At 39.7% G+C, this 15932-nt stretch overlaps 1 protein-coding gene across 6 annotated transcripts in view; it reads left to right on the top strand.

Moving 5' to 3' along the window:
- Positions 1-15932, top strand: part of LOC121641512 (neurocalcin-delta A) — a 90224-nt gene that overhangs the window by 70490 nt on the left and 3802 nt on the right. For 5 of the 6 annotated variants that reach the window (XM_041987677.1, XM_041987680.1, XM_041987681.1 and 2 more), the window contains 3 exons: positions 2853-3263; positions 13931-14036; positions 15776-15895. In XM_041987677.1, coding sequence (XP_041843611.1) covers positions 2886-3263; positions 13931-14036; positions 15776-15873 — 582 coding nt within the window. In that variant the 5' untranslated portion in view covers positions 2853-2885 and the 3' untranslated portion in view covers positions 15874-15895. Of the gene's footprint in view, positions 1-1615; positions 1627-2852; positions 3264-13930; positions 14037-15775; positions 15896-15932 lie in introns of those variants that run through there. The other variant, XM_041987682.1, reaches the window with a different exon arrangement.

Raw genomic sequence — 15932 nt, 5'->3', positions numbered from 1 at the left:
GATCCCATCTAATCTCTTGTTTGATTCAGTCTCCATCATGAGCAAGCACAGGGGGATAGTGGAGAGGAAAAACTCCCTTTTAACAATAAGGAAATTATTCCAGCAGAACCATCTGCCTTGATCAGATGGGGGTGGAGAAGACAGGAAAGAGGGGTCAGTGAGCACCATAACTCTAAGCCAGGGGTACCTGCTAAGAAAGAAAAAGTTAATGGTAATTTTAATTAAACTGTATTCATAAATGGAGAACAATGAGGAAAGAGAGGAAAACAGCAGGAAGTGAACTAAAGAAATGGGTCTAAGCTAGGTCACTAAGCTAACGCTAACTATAAGCTTTCTCTGAAAGCAAAGTTTGAAGTCTAATCTTAAAGGTAGAGAGGGTTTCTGCCAATAAAGTGGCCAGTGTGGGTATATTTGACATACTGTGCAAAAATAAAAAGAATTTTAAATAAAAGAAAATGTCTTCTTTGTCTTGATTTTTACAGTTATTTTTCTATTTCATTCAGACTTCAGTTCACTTTCAGTCGTTATGCTGAGCGGTAGAAGCTGTTCTGTGGCTCCTGGGTGCTTTGAGTTAGGCATGACTAGCTCTAGAGCTTTTCCATCAGGGTCTAACAGGAGATATTTCAGCTCCTGCAATCAGAATGATACCATGTTGTTCCAAACACATTTTCTCTGCCAAGGAGAGCTTAATGGGTATAAAGAGAAAGAAGCTTTGTGGATTTAAGGCTCCCCTTGATGTTTGAGTACTGTTCTTTATTTAGATTATTGCTAAGTTACATGTTTATGCTGGACCTGACCAGAGAAAACAAAGAAATGGGGGATTTAAAGGTGTCCTCACCTGGTTTTTTTTATGTATCCACTGTCCTCTAAGTGTCTTTAAATATTTTTTTTGAAAACTCAAACATAGAGCTTGTTCTGACCCTTTGCTCATACCATCACCTTTGTCTCGTGAGAGTTCATGCAAGCCTTTAACTAATTTGAATAATGTTAATGAGGTTTGTGCTGATTGGCTGCAGGGAGGCCAGAGTTGGAAGGGGGGCTGGCCCAGGCCATGCACAGTGCGTCAGACTCCAAAACATCATCGGCTCAGTGATGGCGAGCGAACCTGACCGAGCAGCAGCTTACAGAAGTCAGCCATTTATGTTTGAACCAGACTCCGAGCCTGAGAGTGAAGATACCGCCTCTACGCTACACTACTGCCTCTGTAATACTGACAGTTCACCAGTTTTAGCCTCTTCCAGGAGCTCATTTCTGCCCAGTTTCCAGTAAAATCTAGCCGTAGAGATTACATCCTTCATGACTCCCGTTTTACATACATGATGTGAAAATGTCGGAGAAATAAAAAGTTTGCGTTCTGGTTCGGCGTCTCATATTAACATCACCTGCGTGCTTCTGCTTACTGCACCAGTACTGTTGCAACAAAGCAATTTCCACACTGAGGGACTAATAAAGGTTAATAAAGGCTTATCCTGGAGACAGTCCCAGGTCGTCTCTTTTCTGATAAGCTTCGTTACTTTGGTCATTTTGGTTGAACGTTGGTTTGACTTGAAGTGTCAGTAGACCAGACTGCAGGACCATCAGTCTCAGGTTTTCTAGTTTCTCTCAGGGTGAGATTAGACACAAAAGGTTGTGAAAACGAACCACTCTGTGGGTGTTTTTATTTCCCATGGTTTCCAAAAGTGCGGCTTCATTCACTGTGGTTTTAAGGACATGAGTGACTCGTTTCCGGAGACAAGTCTCTGACAGGGCTTCACAGCACATCGCTCAGTACACATTAAACCTAAAGACATAACCTCTCAAGTATGTTAGGGGAAATGTGACATGCTGCAGTCATTTGGTTGCACTAAAACATAAACAAACATGTATCTTACTTGAGCTCACACACTGACAGTATGAGAATACAATCTCACTGAGACCAGGCACTTCCTGTTTGAGTTACACTAAACCACAGAGATATAAAACACACAGCATTACCACTGTGTGTCCTGTCACCATTTTCCTCTCACACTGTTTCTGATCCGATTATCTTCTACTTCAATATAAAACTATGGAAAAACTATTAACCAAACTAAACAACTCAAACTGCTGGCCCTGCTGCTCATGGAGCTGTTTTTATGCTGCTTCCTTTAGATGTTTTATGACTTTAATATTCTGGTAATCCCATAATTCCTCATCTCTAAGTGCAATCACTCCACAAGACGATGAGCAGTTACATTTATGAGCACCGTTGCTTTTATTGTCAGAAAATAATGGATTGCCACTTTATTCCAGCTCAGATGCTTAAAGGTAAATGACTCATCGAGTAAACGTTTTATTTTCTCATTCATCAGTAACATTTAAATGGACAACAAACACTGCAAATGGGGATTGTAAAGCCTCATCCTCCTCATTAAGATCTGCACTACACACAGTTATAGGCATTTCCAGGAAGAGTGTAAAGAAATAGTTTCTGAAGCAATTATGAATCTGAATGATGTTGGTTGAGCAGCTCATCTTGCATATCATCTGACCATACATCCTTTTCCTTCCTGTTCATCTAAGCTTCGCTTAGTGCCTGTATAAAAAGTTTATAGAGTAATAAAAGCCACACAAAGCTTATGGTGCTGTGTGTACTCAGAGTAAACACGTCTGTTTTCCATGGAAAGTTCCATTAGTTTGTAAAAGGGAGTTATTTTAGTCCCGATGGAGATAAAGTAAGGTGGTTTTTATGTTTGACTCATACTTCATACCTGCACTGCTTCTTGAGACCGAAGCAATGATGACAGCAGAGATGTTCACAAAAAGTTTTTCCTTTCTTTTCATCAATGTTCCTCACAGTCTAAACCAAACTCTCTCCTCTTCATGTCTCCCAGCTGTAAGCCAAGTGATTGACAGGACAGACAGACATGGGGAAGCAGAACAGCAAGCTCCGTCCGGAGGTGATGCAGGACCTGCTGGAGAGCACCGACTTCACCGAGCATGAGATCCAGGAGTGGTACAAGGGCTTCCTGAGGGACTGCCCCAGCGGGAACCTGTCTATGGAAGAGTTCAAGAAGATCTACGGCAACTTCTTCCCCTATGGAGACGCTTCCAAGTTTGCCGAACACGTCTTTCGTACTTTTGATGCCAACGGCGACGGGACAATAGATTTCAGGGAGTTCATCATCGCGCTAAGCGTGACGTCACGCGGCAAGCTGGAGCAGAAGCTGAAATGGGCTTTCAGTATGTACGACCTAGATGGGAACGGGTACATCAGTAAAGCTGAGATGCTGGAGATTGTACAGGTAAGCATGACTTTATAAACAGGTACAACATATTTAACAGACTATAAACATAACATAAGCTCCCAGTGGGTAAAATACTACATTTATCTCCATAACATGGTTGTCTCAGGTGTTCTCGTGACACATATGCAGACTATAACATTAACCAGGGATTGTTAGTGTTTTATTAACAGTGCTGCCACTGTATCCATAACACAGTCTTTACGAGACTTAGAAAATCAGGCGCTGGTATTTTAAGAACATCAGAACTTGAATCTTTGCCTCGGGGTGAGAACAAGTGGAGCTGATGTGCCTCCTCCTAACACATGACTACTGGGAGATATGTCATTCAAGATCTTTTAGAGTTTTATTATTGTTTACTCCTTTAAAAAAAGAAAGAAAGAATTGTGTTTTTTATCTTTCATCTTCAGTTTTTCATCTATCTGAACTAAGATAAACTTGGACAAAGAAAGATGGATTAAATAAATGATCAGAGGAAAAAACAGATCAATTAAGTTATGTAATTCTGCATAATATATATTTATGTTTGTTTATGATTATATAATTATAAATGATTGTCTATTTATAACAATATGAATATATTAGGACTGTCAAATGATTCATTTTAATCTGATAAATCACAGGATAGCTGTGGATTAATCACGTTAAAATCTTCTTCTTCTTCTTCTTCTTCTTCTTCTTCTTCTTCTTCTTCTTCTTCTTGGCGATGAAATGCAGTGAATTGGTGCATATTCTCCATTAAGTTAAGGATTGTGGACCAGAATGTCAGATGGGACGACTGATTGGCACCCAGAGTAGTTTCCAGGTTTTATAGTATGTGGAAAGTAATAAAAAAGACAACAAAAAAAAAACAAGAAAGGTTCGTAAACACATGCAGTTGTACATTTAGGCTGTTTGTGCAATACACGCGAAGATATAAAAAAATAAAGTAAAAAAGAGTAAACGTAAACAGTACTATCAATACAATACAGTAATACACAGTGTAATATAGTATAGTATGTAGTATATTATTATATCATAAAATTATTATGTACTAACACAGCACAACATGATACATATACATATATATATATATATTATAAAATAAACTGTTCAATAAAAATAAGAACAATTATTTGTGAATAATGTTTATCAATTCAAATTTTATTTATAAAGCACTTTTTATACATAAGTAGCACAAAGAGCTTTACATAATAAAATGCACACAAAAACAATGTTTGCAAATCAAAAGAATATAAAACAGCAATTAAAAATCTACACCTATCTTTCTTTCTCTCTCACACACACACACATACACTTATACCCAAAGTACCCCTCAGTTTTTTGTCTTTTTTGTTTGTCCTGTCCAGCATGGTAGCAGCAGAATGACAGTCTGGCTGCTGTGTTATGCCGAACAAATTTGCTTTGCCAGGGAGATTTTTTCTTTTAATTTATTTTGTTATCTAATTTATTTATTTTGAATTGTGGAATTTTACTGAATCTGACCAGAGGCCACAGAAAAAATAGGAAAATAATGAAGAGAAGTAAAAAGAAAAGTAGAAAAAAGGAAGAGGAGACCAAGATACAGTAGATAGTAACCATCCTTCAATCCAACCCAACACCAGACAACCAACTGCTACACCTGTACAGAAACACAACAGAGAATTTCCTACAGCTTTTACAGGAAAACTAAGCTGACAATCATCAAAAATAAATAAATAAATAACCAAGACAGCAACAACATGTATCACAACAAAAACCAAAGTACCAGAAACACACAGTAAACAAAGGTATCTCGTAGTGTATAAACTCACTGGACGACTCAGTGACTGCCAGCATGCAGAGGATGAGGAATAAGGAGAGATCAGACATGAGTGTGATCATGCTAATATGACCACGCCTCTAAGGAGGTCAGAGGCAGACGAGGGCGGCCCAGAGACCCGGGCGATCAGCGGCAATCCTGGAGCATGAACCCCCCCTGTTAAAGTATTATATACATAACAATACAATACAATAAGCCGTATATTATTGTATGATGTTATATGTAAATAGATGAGCAGCTGGTTGATGATGGTACATGATGTTTAATAAAGTAAATACAATGAAATAAATAAGTATAGTAAAATAATATAGACCAGCATTGTTCTCTAAATATAAAAATTAAATAAACAAATGTAACTCTATAATTATAAATAAATAAACAAAAAGTCCTTTGACTTCAGGAGTTGTCCTGGTTAGAATGAACTTCTTGTCTGTTGTCTGAGCTGGGCGCTGTCAGGAAAGAGATGCTGGATGCAATTTCCTGCACTAACGTGCTACATGTAAACAAACTATTACTTGTGCACACAAGTTTTTTTCCTCTCCATATTTATGTAACAGCACCCATTTAGGTTTCTCCTGATTTCCTCTCTGGTTGGACAGACTTCTCTTCATGTCTCCATTTTTTGAAACAGGAAGTCAGCATCGTGTATGTCAGGATATTGCAGGAATATGTGTGGATGAGGGGAACAGCTGCTTATAGGTGGGATGGAGGGTTAGCTCAGGAAACTGGCAGGCTTTGTTGCTCTATCAGTATTGATTGTTATAGCTTGTTGTTTGGTCAGATTTGCTGCTTTTCCTTGTTTAAAAGGCAACCTCATTTTCAATATTTCTCCCAGGGTAGTTTCAATCAGACATGCATGAAAACCACATCAACTGATTAGGTTAACTAGCCACAGCTAGTCACTGGAAAGACATGCGCCCTCATATCAAAACCGTTGCCTCTCTGCCTCTACACTGCCATGATTTACACCTCCACCTGTCTCTCCCTGCTGTAGCCTGACAACAGAGATCCTCTCCTCACTTTCCATCAAAATGTGAAGCGGTTTGCAGAAAGTAATGACTCACATTCATGTCAGAGTGTCTGCAGGACTCATCGGCTGAAAATGAGGAAAGGAAAGAAGGCATGTATGTGGCTGTTGCTAGTAGCATAGCTACACTTAGCAGAGAAATGTTTCACTGGTGAGCTAAGCATACAAAAAATCTTCCATAGTTATGACTCAAATCCAGTAGACGGAGTCAGTTTATTAATTGCGTAGGCTCATTATACACAGTTAAAAATCAAACCATTAACATCAACTAACACCTGGCTTTTGGGAACACACTGATAGATTTAGAAAGGTAATGATGCTTACACACTGCCCTGCGGTTACCCAAGGCTACGTTGCTAATGGCTTCACACAATACGTGACATGTGGAGGTTGGTAAATGCAAACTATGCCTGCTTGTGTGAGTAACTGTGTTTCTGAGTGGTTGTTGAAGCAACAAATGGATATTTTCAGTTGCCAAGTGAACAAATGTATCAGCACTTACTGCTGTCAGGTCCCTCAGCTGCCTTTTCACTCAGCGTACCCATAATGGTTTTTACTAAAATCCTTTCATACGTCTAACGCAAACACAACGCAGACGTTTGAAGCATTTTCCCAGTTTCAGACCGAGGGATGTCACATCTGCTTGATTTCACAGTTAATCACAGTATTAAATGCCACCATTAATTAATTTTAAAGAACCTCAATATAGTCACTTTACATGAAGGATTGTGTCTGAAACATCCAGGCAGATCAGCACAACTCCTGCACAGAAGGAAAGCAAAGTTACACAACGTGTTGCCGCTTGTGGTGCTTTGTTTTTATCCCATGTGAGGCGTGTTGGTGGGAAAGTATGCCAGAGGAAGAGTTATTCCCTCTAAACATGCAGATTAAGTCATTATTGTTGGATTTCTATGGTTATAGACAAAAAGACCAAGGTGCCATCGTGGAGAACGGCTCTTCAGTGAGCTCAGACAGCCAGCTGCTATGTACGACAAAGTAAAGGTAAATGTTTGGTAACTGGGTTAAATGATGTTAATGATAATCGTCTAGACTTACAACGTGATGAGTTCAGGAGCCTTCATGAATGTTACATCAACACACATTTAACATACATTTTAACACAACTGACTGTTTGGTTGATGCATTTATCATCAGTGTGCAGTGACCAGAATAAAAAATATTATTTCCACTGTTCCAGTATCATTTATGTCTCAAACAGCAGATATTCTGCTAAAGGACAAGTCAAAGCTAGCTAGACATGTTTTCCTGGGTTTCTAAATTCTCTACTCAGTTTAAAACAAATGTTCAAAAGCATTTTTATCGTGTGTTTTCCAGAAAGAAGCCTCCAAAGTCCAGGTAGAGGTCCTGTAGCCATCCCCATCTGTTTTCTCTGTGAGAAATTCAGAGTTAATATGTAGGATTAATTTACTCTTTACAGAGCAGAGAGGATTTAGATAGAATGAGGCTTCTTCTTTGCTTTGTTTCCATATTATTTTGTTATATTGGTATGGATATAAATAAATCAAAGTTCAAGGAGTGTTCACGTGATTTTTACACATTTATAATGATGTAAAATTAACACATAATAATGGGGATTATTACTCTTCCAATAGAAAATCTATAATTGTGATGTCTTTATTGCCTTTCAAATTACGATTTGCAACCCAGCACAAACATCTGAAGCGGTTTCACTTTCCGAATCTTCAGTGTTGGAACATCCTGGACTTTCAGCCTCCATGCAAAGACCACCCTTATACTGGGCCTTGCTCATCGAGCCGTAGCGACTGTGTTGCTGGACAGGAAAAACAAGCAACTTCCACTAATCTAAGATCGCTGTGTCTTCAGAGAGGCAGAAAAGTGCCCTCAAAGTGCATCGTTTTGATGCTACAGATCGTCGTGGTCTTGGGTTTTTAGGTTCTAATGAGTTCTCGTTAGATTTCTGCTTTAAATGTATTTTCTCAGTCTGTTTTTAGTCTTTTAGTTATATCCCTTCTTAATCTTCTTTATCTATAAGTACCAGTTCCTGTCCAGCGAAGTTATCACAAAGAATGGTTATAGCCAATCACGTCCTCTGATTGAGGAACAGCCACTGATTGACAAACACCCACTTCCACTCTGCAGACTACTCTGAAACAAAAGCCGGAGTCATCTCTAATCTCCTTTTCTGTCTGAGACACACACTCTCAGTGTATTTATCTACCCTCATGTCCATCTATTCTCTCTCTGCATTTGGCTGTCTCTCCTGGTTCAAAGCCTCCCGCCTCTGCAGAAGGAAAGCAGGCTGAAGAGAAAAGTTTTCTTCTCGCACTGACTTCTGAAAGTAGCTGCTGAAGTTGAACTGAAGCCAGACTGCAGCTTAATGTGATCACAGTATCTGCTTGTACTAGGGCAGGTTTTACAGCCGGCTCTTGAAACTAAATCCAACCATCCTTTGCCGCACATCTGCGTCCAGGTCATGATGGTGGCAGATAAACCATAAAAGATCACATATCCATCCTCTGACCTCTTCTTCTCCTGATGCTTTTATTTTTACTTTATCACTAGTATCATGATGGACTTCATGAAGTGCTACTATAGCCTCATATTCTTCATCTTCATGTTTAAGCATGCTAATGGGCTAACTAAGATGATAAACACTGTAATTTCTCATTTGTACATTTATATTAATATAATTGGACTCAATTCATTTGCATTCAGCTGGACTGAATTGGATTATAATTGGACTGATTTAGACTTTTTAATTGTATTTGAATTTTCTGTCTTTCTTTCCTTTTAAATTTTTCTAATATTACATTTTTTGGGAATTGGCTCTTATAAATGAGATAAATACATTTTTAAAAAATCAATTACTGCTATTTTTTTACTTTTAGTTTATATTCTGTCATGTTGCAAAGCCTAGAAAAGCCATTATTCAGTCCCTCCAGGATTTTACAGTATTTTTTGTGATTTGTTGCAGTGATTTTTAGTGATTTTTAACATCTAATTCTTGCAAAGTGACTAGAATTTTGTTGAAATATTATCTGTGCACATAATAACATTTATATCCCCATGATATTTCTGATATTTAGACATTCACTACTGAAATAAACACAGTGGGAGAGTTTTTCATCATTTGATAGTTTTCCCAAAGCTGAAACTTTGTGTAATAAATGGCAGGAAAAAAATAATTAATTAAAATAAATAACTTATCCTGTTTTTTTTTTTCAGCGTTTGCAGAGTGTAATTGTTGTAAACTCCATCGTGGTAATCGCCTTGTTGGTTCGCACCTTTCAGACATTCTCTGGTGGAGTTTGGAAGAAGTGATGACTTTGTTTTGTCGCCCATCATAATGTTGTGCATGTTACCAAATGCATGTTTAAAATCGGAAACACAGAAGTAAAGTTGATGACGTGTGTATGAGGTAACGTGGAGGAGCGCTGTGATTTGTCAAAGTTTTGTTAAATTTGCAGTGATTGGACAAAATTGCAAGACAGGTAAAATTCACAAGGGTTGGCTGAATTTGCATGAATAGTTGCGACTGCAACATCGCAAGTTCCCAGAGGGACTGATGATTTAAATCTGCCATGCAAAGCAGACAGTGTGTCCATTAGTGTGGGGTCAAACATTCAAGTCAAAAAGAGATTAAAATATTTCACATTCAGCAGACTGAGCTCCATCTTTGAGTCTAGAGTCTACTCCTCGTATATCCACGCTAGATGGGAGCTTTGTGTTTGCTTTGTTGCAGCCGGACACTAAAAATGAAAAACCTAATAAATGTTTCACTGAATCACCAAAATGCCATTCCATCCGTTTTTAATCATAATGACAGCACAAACAGAATTACAACAGTTGTTGAAGATGCATTAAAGAAGTTCTACTCGGTACTTACATCTTTTATAGCCAAGTACATCCTCACATCTTCTTGGGAACAATGCAACAAGTTTTTCACGCCTGGATTTGAAGATTTTCTGCTGCTTTGTCATTTTCTGCTGCTCCTCAGCTCAGTCAGGTTGGATCGGGAACATTGGTGGACAGCCACTTTCAGGTTTATCCAGATATCTTTGGTTTAAGTCAGAGTTCTGGTTGGGCCATTGAAGGACACTCACTGAGTTCTTCTCAACGGCACCATCACACCAGGATAGTTTGGTTTGCTTTCACACTGCACTTTACTCAATCAGATCAAACCACCTGAACATCACATAGTCACGATAACTGCTCACTAGGGGGGGCGATATTCCCCAAAAACAACCACCAACAAAGAACAAAAGAAAAGAAAAACTGGATCATTGATTGGCCACAGCTGAAAACGGCTCATTCACCACAAGTAAACAATAGAGCAAAAACAACTTTATACAGTCGTCAGGTTTCAGCTTTTACTTTGGTGTTTAAACCTAAAGCAGTTTTCATCAGAATCTGTCCAGCATGGGCAGCAAGAGAGGCAGACAGTTATCTGACATGATGCTCTATAACACGTTCCTCATCACTTTCTTTCTGTGGTCTGCTGGATGGTCCGTTTGCTTTCACACTGCAAGCGAACCGCACCAGAGTTAACTTGCAAGCCAACAGAGAAGCCTCGTCTTCAAGCGGACCAGAGTCCAAATGCGCGTTCACACTACTAACAAACCATACTATCCGTGGAAGCAGATCAAACGGTGTCGATTTGAATCCACCCAAAACCACTGCTGTGTTCTGGCTGTATTTCGGGTCATTTTTGCGTTGGGAAGTGGACCCTCTGTCTCATCTGGTTACTCTGGACAAGGTTTTCATCCACGTTCTTTACCACCTTCATCTTTCCTTCAAGTTTGACCAGTCACCCAGTCCCTGCAGCTGAAAAAAACACCATCACAGCATGATGCTGCCACCACCGTGCTTCCCTGCTGGGATGATAGGGCACTGCCTGGTTTCCTCCATATATATCTCTCAGGATCAAAACCAAAGAGTTTAAGGAACTCAGATTTTTATCCACTTTTTTCCTCATTCTTAAGCTCTGTTTGAACATCAGGAAGTCATCTTCACCACGTCTACATGACTATGTTGCTGCTATGTGTCTAGATAGTCATTAACAAGAAGTTCAACTGAGTATTAAAAACATCATTACTGTTGTTTACATGCCGTGGATCCAGTCCGCTGCAGTTTAACAGTTACCTGCTCTTGCCGTTGTTTCACCCTAAGGACCCTGTCCTTCCTTCCACTGTCTTCTTTGTCTTTAGCTCACACTCGCCTCCATTTTCCAGAGCGACTGGGCGCTGCAGCTCACTCTAGCCAGCCAATGCCGTCTCCTGCAGAGAGTGTGTAAATGCTGGTGATGCTTGTAATTAGCCTTGCTGTGGGAGCAATTTGAGGCAGATCACAGCCAGCCCTGCTCATCTTCAGATAATGACACAATGTGAACACAGACAGAGAGAGATGAAGCTGCCTCATCCTCTCATCAGTGGTTGATGTTTAACCCGTCTGCCTTTCATCTGAAACGTGGCGTTATCAGCAGAGCAGATGCAAACAGAGGAAGGTTCAGCAGAAGAACAGAGAGAGCACTCGGATGGGTAATTTGGTGAGACTGAAAAAATAACAGGGTAGATAAACAGATTGCTACTCAGACTGATGAAATCACAGTAGAACGAATGTTCATTTATAAGGACAGAACAACTCAAATGGTGCTCAGCTGCTACATCGATGCAAAAAACAAGTGGTTACCTTTCTGTCTCTGTATTAGGTAGAGCAAAGGTATAAACACAGATAAGTGGCCTTGTATTAGTCCACAACTTAGACTCAGCAGCTATTTGCTTTTTTCCTCTCTGCTTCTCCTCACTTGGATGTGAGTCAGGCTGTTTCCGGCGTCACAGGAGACGATGTGGTCTTCTCGTCTGGAGACTCCCTGCTGAAAAAGGATCAAAGACCAGTCGCTTTCTTTTCTCTGTGTGGCATTCAGGTTGCAGAAGAGATGTCGCTTAGACCACCAAACATATAAAAACACATGTTGCTGTTGCACATGAAGAAGGGAAAGCTGATAAAAAAATAAAATTCCAGGAACCAGATATAAAGGGAATCCATAGTAGGAGGTGTGATGTGAGAGGGAGGTGAACAGGAGAGTGTCGTTTGTGGAAAAAAAAGGTAGAAAGCATCACCCAGTTTCCTGGGAACCCATCGGGTTTAGTCTAACAAATATGCCTCTGCAGCAATGGTCTATATTTCTAGCCTTCTGGCGTTGATGTCCCTACTTATTGTTTTTTATTATTATTTTTGGATTTAGAAACTGATTCTCTTTTAGCCATGTTGCTCTGGACTTGCAACATCTAATATCGGCTAAATGTACTAATCAGCCTGCAGTTTGAAGGATTCCCATTAATAACAGACCCAGTTTCAAGCTGAAATAAATATAACAGTCGCTGCTGCTTGTCCCTCAGCTTCACTTTGACCTGGGAGCCGAGCCATCCTGCCACTGTGTAATAGGCAACATAATAAGCACCTTTATAAAGCTTTCACTGCACTGTAATCACAATCCTCTGTTCACATGTCAGCTCCCATTCCCCTCAAATCCGCCTTCTTATTAGAGACAGAGAGAGTGGGTTGTGATTTCACTGTTTACTGCCAAACAGCCTGCCATGCAACAGGGAACAGAGGAGACACAACACTGATAAATAGTCTACGAGGGATTGTCAATGCGCATATGTTTGTCTCCAACCCTCCCTACCTAAGCTGTGAAACTATATAACCACAGAGCGGTGAAGCATGGGTATGGTTTTTAGTTGGTGAATGACCTGTGGACATAAAGCGCAAGTTTTCATTCATTTCTGAATAAGAAATCATGTCCTAACTTTTGGCTGGTGCTGTATGTTAACGTAAAAATCCTTTCTATCAATACAGTTAATGAAATATCAGATTGCTCATGTTACATAAGCTCCTGTGTTTGGCTCCTCATGGCAAAGCTGGTTTGGTTTATTTCGACTCTATTTCAGGGTCTTTTAAATGGGTTTCTGCCACATAGGGCTGCTTCTGTATCATGTTAATATCAACATTGTTTTAGGGACATGCACAGTGGTTGGGTTTCAGTTACGTGACTTTTGCAGGCCCACACGCTTCCAGCAAACTAACACTAGCTCTCCCTTTTTCATGACTTTATAAAGAACCCAAAAGTAACCTCAATCAGTGTCATGATTTGAACAACTGGAACAACCAAAAACAACACAAACATGTGGTCTTTTCCAGCAATCAATGACATGTTTGCCCCACAAAGAGCTAGGTTGACCACATATAGTCACAATACAAAATGAAAGTGTTGGACAAGCATGACAACGTCTACTCAGATTTAAGGTTTTGCATAGAATTTTTCTTGCATTTATAACACATACATGTTGTTGCTTTGTGGTTGAAAAACAGGCTGTGCATGCACACAGCTAACTGAGGAGCAGCAGGACAAACCCAACATGTTCCATGATGAGAGCAAAGTTTGACTGTTAGACTCTAATGCTGCATCGCAGTGGGACATGATCTGACAGATGATGGTCTAAACGTTGGTGGTGGGTTTGGAGATTTATGTTCCTTCTTGGAGGAGGTGGAGAGGTGACGATGCAGAGTCTGGAAGGAGAATGACAGAGAAGTGAAGTTTAAGAAAGACGGACAGCAGACTGATTGTTCTGAGTGAGGAAGGAGGCAGGAAGACCACAGCAGCGGTGCCATATTTAATGTGGAGGATTTGGCATTGTGGGAAGAAGAGGGAGGGAATGAGATGGATCCCATCTTTCATCAAAGCTTTGTTATAAGAAGACAAAGAAAAAACCTTCTTGCTGATTGTGTGAATGAACCACCAGTTGCAGCAGTTAGCACCACAAACAGGTTATAGCCTCTCTGTTTGTCCTCTTACAGGCGATATATAAGATGGTGTCCTCAGTGATGAAGATGCCAGAGGATGAGTCCACACCAGAGAAGAGGACAGAGAAGATTTTTAGGCAGATGGACACAAACAGAGACGGTAAGTTAACCTCATTTTGTATCTGATCTTGTCCTTCAGGCAGAGCTGCAATAAAAACAGATGATTTTGTAACAGAAATCACTGCGAGGGCTCAGGAGGATGTGAGAACACAACCCCCTTCTGCAAATCTAAGAACAAAATTCATGTTAATGGAAAAGATCCAGACACACAATGTGATTCAGACAGAGATGGAGAATCAGAAACCACCGTGTAGAGGAAGGTGGAGCGTTTAGGAGAGAAAGAGAAGGGAAAACACAAGACATGAAGACAGGTTGTTCTGGCCAGAATATGGAGGCGATTTTTGTCTTTATTCTGCTTCTTCTGACGAGAATCTGGATCAGGGATGCAGCTGGAGTCTGTCTGAAGGTGTTCAGGAGAAAAAGGAGCACATCTGAACGACGCCACCTGCTGGTGAATGTCAAACATCAGGCTGCACTGATGGGGAAGGTCAGGGCTCGAAGTGAAACTAAAAAATATATAAACCACCTTAAAAATGATGATCTTCGCTGGACTGAACCCTCGTTCGGCTCCAAACACCATTCAGGAAAAGCAGAAACGGTTTTGTTTGTTTTTTACATGTGAATGAAAAACAAGTCAGCAGAAAAAAAAAAAGCTAAATTACACCAGAATCCAGTTTAAAAGCTGTTTTTTATCGTTTGCTGCTTCATTTTCCTGCTTTTCTGACTCTTAATACCACTGTCACTAATAATAACCATCATCATCATCATCGTCGTCATCATTATTATTATTATTATTATTATAGAATAGAAATACTTTATTAATCCCTTTGGAGAGTCCTCAGGGAAATTATTATTATTATTATGTTTATAACAAACTTTTAGATATTTTAATTGTTTTGTAAACACAATTAATTATATTGTACTCCTAGTTAGATTTTAATTAACTGTTTAATTTGTAATTATATTTTTTTCATTTAATTTTTAATCACAAACAACTCATTTTATTTTACTCTCTGTCTGATTTTAATTTGCTTTTACTTGTTAATTGCTTTTTGCTGTTGTACTAACATGTATATTTGTTTATTTATTATTGTATTGTTAATTTTTCTTATTTGATTAAAGACTCACTACTTAACTTTTGTCATTTTTGTAGTGAGCTCTCTCCAGACAGTAAAAAACAACCTTAATTGACTCTTGTCTCATCGTCTTCTGACGTTTCTTTGCTGAGTCGGTGCTCGTTGTTGGCATGTGACACGTGTGCGAAGTGAAACTCACGCAGCAGCCTGGGTAAAAACAGTTGCATGGTGCAGTTTCTCTGCTGCAGGACGGCTTCAGAAATGCTCATCATAGACGTCGCTGTGCCGGAGTTTTAAGGTCGGAAAGTTACGGAGTGGGTCTTGGCTGCTGCTTTGTTGGGCATGAAACTCTTGGAAAAGAGATTTTTAATCTCAGTTAGACTTCTCTCTTCTTCTGTTTGTTTGTTTGTTTGTTTGTTTTATCCCCTCGTGTTTCCTCAGTTTTTCTTCCTTACAGCCCTGATGACCGTCTGAATGCTTTTTAGAACATCATCCTATGAGAACATTAGAGCTGGGATGGAGCAAGCTGAGATTTGTAGTTTTGTCAGGTTGTGTCCATTTGTAGTTTGTAAATCTCTTTATGCTGTATCCAGTTTTTTTATGAAAAGTGTTTTACAAATGAAGTCTGACAGCGATTTAGTTTCCTGGTGTCCATGGAAACTACGAACAGATCCTGATTTCTTGCTGGTCTCATGTGTTACAGGGAAGCTCTCTCTGGAGGAGTTCATCAAAGGAGCAAAGAGCGACCCGTCCATCGTCCGCCTGTTGCAGTGCGACCCCAGCAGTGCTGGCCAGTTCTAAAACAGAGGCACTGATGTAATCTGTAAGGCTCACATTCACCCTCTACGAAGTTCACTTAA

The sequence above is a fragment of the Melanotaenia boesemani genome, chromosome 6 (assembly GCF_017639745.1).
Source record: "Melanotaenia boesemani isolate fMelBoe1 chromosome 6, fMelBoe1.pri, whole genome shotgun sequence".
In the NCBI taxonomy this organism is placed as follows: domain Eukaryota; kingdom Metazoa; phylum Chordata; class Actinopteri; order Atheriniformes; family Melanotaeniidae; genus Melanotaenia; species Melanotaenia boesemani.
Note: the sequence above shows the minus strand (reverse complement) of the source record. Positions and strands in the feature narration are given on the sequence as shown.